The sequence below is a fragment of the Pseudomyrmex gracilis genome, unplaced genomic scaffold (assembly GCF_002006095.1).
Source record: "Pseudomyrmex gracilis isolate BER0280 unplaced genomic scaffold, ASM200609v1 scaffold_7, whole genome shotgun sequence".
Taxonomy (NCBI): Eukaryota; Metazoa; Arthropoda; class Insecta; order Hymenoptera; family Formicidae; genus Pseudomyrmex; species Pseudomyrmex gracilis.
In genome coordinates, this window is record NW_018020591.1 from 1,196,079 (window position 1) to 1,206,614 (window position 10,536).

General features: G+C 35.4%; 2 protein-coding genes across 4 annotated transcripts; one reads left to right on the forward strand and one right to left on the reverse strand.

Annotated features, from left to right (window-relative positions):
• The first annotated feature begins 1,046 nt into the window (after positions 1-1,046).
• LOC109859917 (protein tumorous imaginal discs, mitochondrial-like) lies at positions 1,047-4,582 on the forward strand. 2 transcript variants are annotated; one of them, XM_020438651.1, is made up of 6 exons: positions 1,047-1,266; positions 1,739-2,181; positions 2,272-2,535; positions 2,616-3,060; positions 3,516-3,633; positions 4,057-4,145. In XM_020438651.1, exons 1-5 carry the CDS (start codon positions 1,071-1,073, stop codon positions 3,623-3,625), a joined length of 1,458 nt encoding a protein of 485 aa, XP_020294240.1. In that variant the 5' UTR covers positions 1,047-1,070; the 3' UTR covers positions 3,626-3,633; positions 4,057-4,145. The 2 variants fall into 2 exon arrangements, with proteins under 2 accessions (XP_020294240.1, XP_020294231.1); XM_020438642.1 differs by lacking the exon at positions 3,516-3,633 and having other exon boundaries at positions 4,057-4,582.
• Positions 4,583-4,685: 103 nt separating this feature from the next.
• On the reverse strand, positions 4,686-8,112 carry LOC109859926. Of its 2 annotated transcripts, none has more exons than XM_020438662.1 (5): positions 7,303-8,112; positions 6,213-6,461; positions 5,652-5,984; positions 5,301-5,531; positions 4,686-5,060 (listed from the first exon to the last, which is right to left on the reverse strand). In XM_020438662.1, exons 1-5 carry the CDS (start codon positions 7,640-7,642, stop codon positions 4,804-4,806), a joined length of 1,410 nt encoding a protein of 469 aa, XP_020294251.1. In that variant the 5' UTR covers positions 7,643-8,112; the 3' UTR covers positions 4,686-4,803. The 2 variants fall into 2 exon arrangements, with proteins under 2 accessions (XP_020294251.1, XP_020294261.1); XM_020438672.1 differs by having other exon boundaries at positions 6,213-6,449; positions 7,303-7,919.
• Positions 8,113-10,536: the final 2,424 nt, after the last annotated feature.

Here is a 10,536-nt window from a genome sequence, read left to right on the forward strand (position 1 = left end):
GGCCGCGAGAAAAGCATGACTTCTTCAGGCACATGAATCGAAGTAGAAGAATCCTACTTAAATCATCTTTCTTCTTCCTGCTTGCTCGGAAAATTTGTCACAATACACACTACACTGTATTATACAACTGTACACAACACAACACTGAACTTTAAATAATTAGAAAGCCAAACCATTGCAAACCGTTTAGCTAGTTGGCTACAACTGTCTACAGTTGCCAACAGTTGAGCACTCGTTCCAACATGGCGGCCGACAGTGCTGCGATCTACGGCTGTACCGTCAAACTCGACTTCCGTCCCCAAAAAATAAAGGGAGTTACGACCCCCTGCTCCGCGGAAAGGAAAAATGAACTTCGATAAGTCGAAACCTCTACAACTCGAAGATTTTAGCTTTTTTCTTGAAATTCGAGTTATCGAGGTTTGACTGTATATATGTATATATGTATGTAATGTATTGTATGTATATAATTATTTTTATATATTATCAAATTGTTTCACAGCAATATTATTTTTACATGAATAAAAACTCTATTAACTAAACATAAGCTTATTCAACTTTTTGCATATATCTATTTGTTATATCTTTTTCTTCTTATTTATGCACGCGCGCGCGGTTTGACCTACTTATTTTTTAATGTTTCGATTTATACGTATGTTTAATTGTATACACAATAATACATAGATATAATATAATAGAATAATAATAGATTTATATTTAGTTAGTGACTACATATAATATATTAAATATACAATTTTTTAAACGGGGCTTTTACAATATACGTTCTTTCCATATACCGGAGACATTATAATTATAGTTTTATTAATTACACACATACACACGTCTTATTTGTCAACGTCAGATATTCAGTAAATGACCAATAGTTTTACGTTTTTGAGAAGAAAATAGAAAGGCAGAGTAGTTACATTATCGACACGACAACCGATTGCTGCTAGTTAGTTTGTACGGCGCTCGTTGACGCTACGTGCAACCGCCCCGCTTGCTTTCCGATCCCCGCGCCTACTCTTCGAGTTCCTGACGCGCTGTGTATCATGCTTACGATCGAGTGAAACATGTGTCTCTTGTACAACATGGCGACCGGCAAGAGGCTTGCTGTAATTTTTTCACCAAAAGCTATCAATTTATTCGGCAACAATAAACTAAACAAATTTTCCTACATTGTTTTGCAACAATGCAACACATGTCGCCAATATGTATCGTCCGTCTCGCCAACTGTCAATGGTTGGAATCGCGACAAAGTAAAAAAAAGTAAGTGCACTCAGCAATTGCAACTGTATTACATCACTTTCGAAAAATTTTTATTTCCTATATGTTTGCCTGCTTGTCAGCAAGTTACTCGACTTTTGTCTTAATGTGCCGGTTTTTAACCGTCTGTATTTCTTATCGTTATTTGATACATATATTTATATTGTATGCGTTGATATAAGTCCAACCATGCTGATATAACCCTACCTGTAATTGTACTGCGATTCTATGTTACGCACATGTGAATTATAATTCACGATTTACATAGTTTGTATTTTAGAAAATGTTTTTAAAAGTTTTACCATCTTTGAAGCAAGATAATTTTTTTTGCAAAGCTGTAATAAAAAAATTCTATTTATCCGTTCTAACATTTTATATATCTAGTTTCTAGAACAATCTGAGCTTACAATTTGTTTAAAAAATAGAAAAATTGTAAGTTGCATATTTGGATTTACAATCTAATATCTGTTTTCAGATCATATCGGAAAGATATTTCAATATTGTAGAGGCATACACATAACAAACAAATTGTCAAAACGTAACTATTACGAAGTTTTGGGTGTTTCGAAAAATGCCTCGGCAAAGGATATAAAAAAGGCATATTTTCAGCTAGCTAAGAAGTATCATCCCGATACAAATAGGGACGATCCCGATGCAAGTAAAAAATTTCAGGAAGTTTCTGAAGCCTACGAGGTGTTGAGCGATGATACTAAGAGAAAAGAATATGACACTTGGGGTACAACTTCTGAACAAATGGGAATGGGTCAGGGTCAGGGAGCCAAGGGATATAGTCAAAATTGGCAATATAGGTCGACTGTTAATGCGGAGGAACTGTTTAGAAAAATATTTGGTGATGCTGGATTTGATTTTGAAGAAGATTTTACAGAGACAAAGTTCGGATTTGGTGCGGCTCAAGAGGTATGTGCAAACAATTTATTTGTGTGTTTCAGTTAGTTTTTAATCTTAATACAGTATGAAATAGTAATACTATTCTTCCTATATATACAGGTGATAATGAATCTAACATTTTCTCAAGCCGCTAGAGGTGTGAATAAAGATGTTCATGTAAATATCATAGATACGTGTCCAAAATGCCGTGGTTCACGTTGCGAATTAGGCACAAAGCCAGTAAAATGCCCCCATTGCAACGGCACGGGAATGCAAACTATAAGCCATGGTCCTTTTGTAATGAGCTCAACTTGTCGTTATTGTCAGGGTACACGAATGCACATCAAGTTTCCTTGCACTGAGTGCCATGCAAAAGGACAAACGGTACGAAAGTATTTTCTCATCTATTAGTATTTCTCTAAGAAAGAATCGCTCGCTATTTCTTTGATCGCTTATTTTTACAGGTACAACGTAAGAGAATAACAGTTCCAGTTCCGGCTGGTGTGGAGGACGGTCAGACAATTCGTTTATCCGTTGGCAATAAGGAGATATTTGTGACATTCCGCGTAGAGAAGTCCCGGTATTTTCGGCGTGATGGATCCGACGTACACACCGATGCGGAAATCTCGCTTGCGCAAGCAGTGCTGGGTGGTGCAATTCGAATAGAGGGCGTGTACGAGGATCACACGATACAAATAACGCCTGGTACATCGTCTCACACGCGAATTCGTTTGAACGGTAAAGGTCTGAAAAAGGTCGACGGATTGGGATACGGTGATCATTATGTGAACGTTAAGATCACCATACCAAAACAATTAACCGACAAGCAGCGAGCATTGCTTCAAGCATATGCCGAACTTGAAAGTGACACTCCTGGCAGTATACACGGCGTAACATATAAAACAGATGGTAAGAACAAATAACAAAACGTCATTCTTAATTTTATTTCTTACGACAATAGGTATATCATAGGTAAATATATATCTCTTTCTATATTGAGTCACAAGTGTGTGTGCATACATGTATGTCATTTGTCTGTCGTAATATCCAGTTTATTTTGTGTACATTAAACGATGTTACAACAGCATCGCTTCCATTAGATCCTCAAGTCGCTTGAGTTTTCTCCTCTGTATACCTGCTCTTCTGCTAATACATTAAAAATAAACAATTTTTAAATTAAAACAAATGCGTTTTATTGATGTTATATTTAAAGTAAAATAAAAGAGAGAATTTTTCTCGCACGAAGATTCTTACAATAAATGAAATTTCAAATGAATTAGATTCAGTAATTTAACAAGAAGTGAAAAGAACATGTAAATATATCTGAATATTTGGTAACGCCTAGCTTCGACTTTGTTTTCTAGGCACAGCAGGTCCAAAGGTACAAACTCAAGCGAGACAAGAGGAAATGAATGATCAGACTAATCAGAATGATGGGTTGCTTAAAAAAATTAAAAAAGCCATTTTTGGATAAATAAATTTGTAAGTAAATTGATGTAACTTAATTCTGCATTGGTTCTTTATTTATCGTTAAATATTTAAATTACATATATTATGAGAGTCTTGAAATAAATTCAACACTTTTTTTTTTATTAATTCTATCTTTCATATAAATATATATAATGTGATACTAATTGATAATTTAAAAATTCCTTGCCTAGTGTACGAAAACATGTTTTGAGGAATATTTACATATATATTTTTTCTTTGTGGGGTTTTGAAGAAATTTAATTTTTCTCAACAAGAATGGTTTTTGAATAAAACAAAAATATCTATCGCAATTGTTATGTTATTATTGAATCTTCAACGATTCAAATTAGATCTCTGTGTTTTAGACATTCTGTATACATTCTAATTAAAAAAAAACTGTTAAAATTACTTTTATAAATTGAAATTTATTTGTAGGTACAAAAGAGTGCTATTCGGGTCCGTTTAACTTGATGGAATCTATACGAATGGCGCTAGGTAATGTGCCTAATCGCGTAGAACAAATCTCCGAGCTCAAACATCCAGGAGATAAGTCTCTTGATAATGAATCCGCGCGTGCTACCAAAGATACGTCGAGGAGCGATAGAAAAAATGAAACCAAGGCTGAGAAACAACGGCAGAAGATGAGCTAAGATGTGTATATAACGAAAGTTATATATATCAAAAAAATTTACTACACTTTTAATCAAGTTAATAGGACTGAAGCACGAGAACCGAATAATGGTTGTACTTAGCAGCAATACAACCGTTTGTTAATTTTCCGGTTCGGCAGAAATCTTTCACAGTTAAAAACAAATCGTTGACAATTGCGTTCTGCTGAACGTGGCAAAAAATAAATAAATGAATCCATATATTGCCTCGATAATCTAGATGTATAGCCGTATCGTAGTATACAAGTTTATTTGTTACGTCTTATTTAAATAAAGTGTACATGAAAAGTGTAGTTAAAACTGCTGTTGTTCTCTTCTCAATTGAAACGGGAGTGTATATTTGTAAAATAAATGCCACGAGAACGAGCATATATGTATACATATACACGTTTTTCTATTCTCTCAAGTTAAAATATTGCACATTCTCACATTTTTGTTTTACTTAAAATTTTTGCTACTTTTCAAAGTCAGCCGCGTCAGACTATTGATTGAGATTGGATTTGAATTTAATCTCTTAAGCTTCGACGACCAAACCGTATTTCAATCCGATATTTGTGAGGCTTTGGGTCGCCGATACTCTCAATACAGCCACCACTATTGCCGCAATAGTAACAGCGCCTTCTAAATAGAGACCGTACAATATCCGCACGTGACCGACAATAGTGGAGAGACCGCCTGCCGCAGTGAAATCCAATGGAAATAGCACGCTTGCTGCAATTGGCCTCGATCGCGCTATGCCGAAGCACAATATTCCCAAAATGTAATAAGCAACTGTACGAAAGAACAAACATTTCTCTTAATTATTTCCTTTTTTATACTTACGTTCTTTGTGCTTATTTTTATGTGTTATTTTTTATTGTTGTTCACACTAACCATAAATAAGCAAATGTAAAAAAAAAAGAAGTTCTACGAAAAGTTGAAAAAATCGAGGTCATTCTTTCTGATCGTACAAAAGAGAGAAATCTTTTTTTCAGTTTCACGCGACAGAAGAGAAGTAAATATATTTTTCACCTGAACAAACAAACAGCAGAATTTTTACCCATCTCGGCATCTTCGTGGAATGACTGGACTCCCAATGTTCAACTCGTACGCCTCGTCTGGCGAGCGCGTATCTTTGTAGACGAAGAGCGACCATTATTCCGAAATTCAGTACAAGAAGGAAATGCGCGGGAATGCCAATTACGGCGAAAACAACTCCTACCGTACGACCGGCGGTAGTTCGCGGAACTGGAGCTCCGAAACCTAGTAATGTAATTAAACAAAACAAAAAAAGAGTAATTACATAAAACACACGCGAATAAAAAAAGGTTTTACGCAATTACTTCAAAAAGTGAATTATTTTCTCTCTTATTATTAACATGCCTAAAGTGGTGATTAATGATATGGCGAATAACACGCAACCGGGAAATGTCCACAACTGTCCGCTGTTTCCGCCCTCGCCGTAACCGGAACTTACGGCCACCAGAAGAAGTTTCTCATGTTTGGCCACGTACTGCCGAACTTTGTCGCTCCACAACGGTTCGACGTCCTCATCCTGTTCTGTACGTAATTGACGAAGTTCGGTCGCCAAACCGACCGCTAAATCCTTCTGCATGTGTTTTAGCGAGACAACTTGTTCGCGCTCGCGTGGTCCTTCCGTGGCGCAAAACGCCGCGGCGCCCGCTACCGTCCAGATAATAAGCAGCCATAAAAGTCCTGGAATACATTAAATTTGCGTGTATAAAATTATCAACGTTCGAAGACTCCTGAGAACTCGTTGCAGTTTCTCTTATTGAATTTGTTATCTATACCGAGAAGTCATATGTCAATTTTTATGATTTATTTAGATTGAGAAAACAAAAACATCATTAATCAGTATAACTGTAACGAGCACCGCGGAGCCTTACAATATATATCGAGACTTATCGTCGAGCGCTTGTATACCAAATTGCGAAAGCGACAGTCGGCCCAAAAATCTCAAGTATTTCCAAAACCTCGAGGATTTCTTTGATTCCGAGAGATTCTCACTGTCTTCCTCGATGTCTCGAAGAGACGGCAAGATTCTCAAGCGTAGCGGCAGTCCTTCTACGGTCTGAATAGCAACAGACTTTGTCCATTTTGTTCGTATTACGCCATTTTTCAAACGAGGCGAGATTTCTGAAGAAATCGTCGTCGGTGTGTCTGCAATAATATCTATTTCAGAATAGATAGAAAGAAAGATAATAGATCTGTATCTGCATATATGTTATTGAAATAAAATCGCTTTTGTACGCGCAAAAAAAGAAACAGATAAGAGCCAGCGAGTTTTTTTTTTAAGTTGTGCTCGCGAGTCGTCGTCTAGTGAAATAAAAAACTTACTTTAGATCGCACTAAAGTAAATGTCACACATGTTGTCGATTGTAAATTCTCGATGAAAGTTGCATTAGCACAAAACACACGCATACACACAGGCAGTAATCGATTGAAACTTTGTAATAGATAGATATATATATACACAGCTGTGTGTTATACTGTTTTTTTTCTATAACCAGTGTATCGCACGATATATGCTACGCTTTTTTCAATAAGTTTTTTTTTAAAAGAAAGAGAGAGAAGGGGACAGGAAATCATTACGGAATATCTATTAATTACTGATAGTCCGGTTTGAAAACAATTTTATATTTACGCGCGAATTGTGATATATTCTCTCTTCTGTGCTATTAATTCACAATTTAACGCGGCTTAAAAACATTTATGGCTCAGTATTATTATTTTAGCGCTGTGATAAATATTCATATGTTACAAAATTTTGGTTAAATTAAAATATACACTACAGAAATTTAATGCCGATGTAGGCAAAATAGCACTTATTTTGAGTAAAACAAATTAACTATCAAACTGCTTTTAATATTTGAAATAAATATTATTTTATACAAATAATATTTATTTGTATTATTTATATTCCTTTATACAGATAATATTTCTTTGGCCATACAAATTATTAAATTTCTGTAAATTTTAAAAATTTAAATTCAAACAATTTTAAATTACCCACCAACGCTACAAACGACATCATAGTCATCGTCGTCATCGTTCACTTCATTATTCTTCCCGCGGTCCTCCGTCATCTTCACACGAAACTCCATGACGCGACGACGAGCAGCATCCTTGATAAGGGCTCCGTCCTTGATTCGAGGATGAATCAAATTTCTGAAGACACGACGACCTTTTCCAATACCAGGAGGTGACCGCACAGAAGGCGCAACATATCGTTCGCGTACGTGCGACACAGATGTCGGGGCGCGTAATAACGTCGCGACGTCCGGCACGTCACTGAGAGGCGTCGTGACGCCTCCGATAGCGGTTGGAGGCCGTGGAAAAAGGGGCACATTCATGAGCTAAGGTTAAGATCACGCTGTGATCAACATTGGCTCGGTCCGATTGCAGTTTAGCACGATCTTCCAGTCGATCACACGATCGCACATGTTTTACGTAACTTGTTCAACGAACAATTGTACATAATTGTTCAGGATTTTTTTGCTTCAATATTAGCCGCAACATCATTGACTTCTCCGAAGATTCATTTCAATTGGAAAATAATATACACGCACTTGTCACATCTGACGCGACGTTTTTTCCATTTTTCCTTTTGATCACATTTTCTTTGATCTCACACTTATATACATTGCATATTTTTTGCTGGAATAAATTTTTATGTTTATAAATTAAAAGAAAACCGAAAGAGCCTGTGGTCCAAGTTGAACAATCAAAAACAACTTAAAACGCAGTGTATTCCGGAGTGTTTTATGTTTATAACTATTAGATCCACATAATTTTCAGTCGTTCTCCATCTACGTGTGCGAATTTATGTATTTATCGCGCCGCAATTTTTTTATTCTTACATCGAACGACAAAAGCAACACGTTACTTTAGTCTTTTATCTTTAGACAAGTCGGCTCTCCGTGCCAGATATTAATTATTATATAATTACGTCAGTTTACAAAATATAATATTCGATTTCTTGATTATGAGTAAAGTTAAATTTTTTTCGTCCGTCAGCTATAACATCCGTTTAATCTACCCGCGTTTCTTGTGAAAGCTTTTACTTATTCATGATAAAAACCGGATCGATGAACTTTGCACGGAAACATGTTTTATACGTTTTATTATTAAGTAATATACTGTCTTCTTTCTACTGTTGAATACACACTATACAGAAATACGATGACATCATGTCGTTCGATGTAAGAATAAAAAACTTCAAACTTTTTTTTTAATTATAATTAATATGTGTTGCGTACATTTTGCAACTATAAAAAAGTAATAAATATTAATTGAATAAATAAATTATATTATAAATATATTAATATAGAATAAATATATTTATAAAAATTAATTTATAATAAATATATTTATAAATATAAAATTATATTATAAACATTAATTGAATATAATTCCGCGATGCGAGAAATGCGTGATTAACTTTTGTTGAAAAAAGTAATAATAATTTACATATATATTTTTATTATATTTTTACGTGTTGATATATTTTTATCTGTGTGTGGCGTGTGTATATATTTACAGTTTAATTGTGTCAAGATTTGACGGTATATAGTCTGAGAGACACCTTTCATTATATAACACAATTTTTACGTAATATTAAAAATTTATTATTGTCAATCTCCAAATCTCAAAAAGTGAAAGGAATAGAAGAACCATTGCGAACACGCAGAGGCGATTTGTGTTTTGCCTCGGAGAATTCGGAAACTACTGATCTTTCGTAGAATGAGAATTTCGCGCATTCGGCGCGTTGCACCGCCGCCCCACACAACCGGAAGAAATGTGCTACTGCAGATGTGTGTATATATACACTAGTAAAATTAGAATTCAGCCTTGAAATCAATGACGACGACCCTAAAGCGCCGCGTATCGCCGGCGTTCTGTTTGTGTCTATCTTATCGCGCACATATACATTTTGTATTTGTATGGTTTAAGACGAGTTTAATCCGCGCGATCACGCGAAATTCATCATATAGGGTAAATGTCCCAATAACTGCCACTTTCATTTGTTTTACTTATAAAAATACAGCGTATAAAAAATCATACTCATAATAAATTTTATTATTAAATTTGAACTTGGATTTACATAATAACACATATTTGTGTGTGCTTCAACAATTTTTGGATATAATCTTCAATATCTTCAAATACAAAACACGGACAAGAAAAAAACAGTCAGTAAAACATAAGTTCAATATATATTATATATATATATATATTAGTATGTGTAGATATGTTACATTATATTGTATTATTTAAGTTTTGCAATTGCATTGCGCGTTTTGTGCTACATAATACCTCTAATGTACATTCATCCCACACAGAACAGAAACTCCATTAGACGTCCATTAGTAGACGTCAACGGCTCCATGCGATGTCTAAATAAATGTCGAGTGGAGTTTCTGTATTCGATGTGTATAAAAATTTTTAACTAATTAACGTATTAACGCAAAATTTATTTAACTCTGTAAAAATATATTATGAAGAAATAAAAAATATTTTGCCGTCGCACAAACGAACGAACTTGCAATATGCGAACTTGCAATATGCCGCAAGCGCAGCTTACAATCGCATCACGCGATATGTTTTTGCCTGCTTCTGCAATACGTAGTAATAATCAAGCGTTGAACACGTCGGAATCTCATTTAGAATATGTGCGTGTATTGTGTGAACGACATAACACACATCGTTCTCGTTTTTCTCGCTGCAATTTTTACTATTTGTAATCATCACACGCAATATCTTTTACGTGTTCTTATAAGAAAACAGCAACGTTTTAAATACCGCTGAAGAAGATTGAATTCATTGATTTATTGATTATTTCCTGTTTTTATTATCTCTGTACGTGCAACGTTTGGAGTACAGCCCCAAATATATATATGTTCTGCATCCGATTGCTGTAAAATTAGTTTAGCAACTTCACTTTTCGGAATTTCAGCATTTTATTAAGGTGCATGCAAAAGTTTTAGTCTTTTTTTTTTTTACTTTCACTCGTTAATCATAAAATACAATGCGTGCAAGTGTTACGTCCTGGCCCCTGGAAACGGTCGGGCATGGACGGAGCGTAACACTAGTCGAATTTCCTTATCTCTCGACACACACACTTGGAGATACGGTCGTGTGTGCGTGCGCGAGAGTCGAGCGATCTTTCGGGTCCGGCGGACGGGTCAACGGTCGTGTGCCGCTTTTACTCCGTCGCTCTTTGGACTTCGCTCGTGTGTCTCTTTTT

Bases quoted from the DNA above. Each gene is read 5' to 3' on its own strand.
- LOC109859926 (XM_020438662.1), bottom strand. From the start codon at position 7,642: ATGAATGTGCCCCTTTTTCCACGGCCTCCAACCGCTATCGGAGGCGTC. The intron at 5,532-5,651 runs GCATGTTAATAA...TTACATTACTAG, and splicing joins ATCATTAATCACCACTTTAG to GTTTCGGAGCTCCAGTTCCG. The intron at 5,061-5,300 runs GTGAAAAATATA...TCTTTCGTACAG, and splicing joins TCTGCTGTTTGTTTGTTCAG to TTGCTTATTACATTTTGGGA.
- LOC109859917 (XM_020438642.1), top strand. From the start codon at position 1,071: ATGTGTCTCTTGTACAACATGGCGACCGGCAAGAGGCTTGCTGTAATT. The intron at 1,267-1,738 runs GTAAGTGCACTC...ATCTGTTTTCAG, and splicing joins TCGCGACAAAGTAAAAAAAA to ATCATATCGGAAAGATATTT. The intron at 2,182-2,271 runs GTATGTGCAAAC...CTATATATACAG, and splicing joins GATTTGGTGCGGCTCAAGAG to GTGATAATGAATCTAACATT.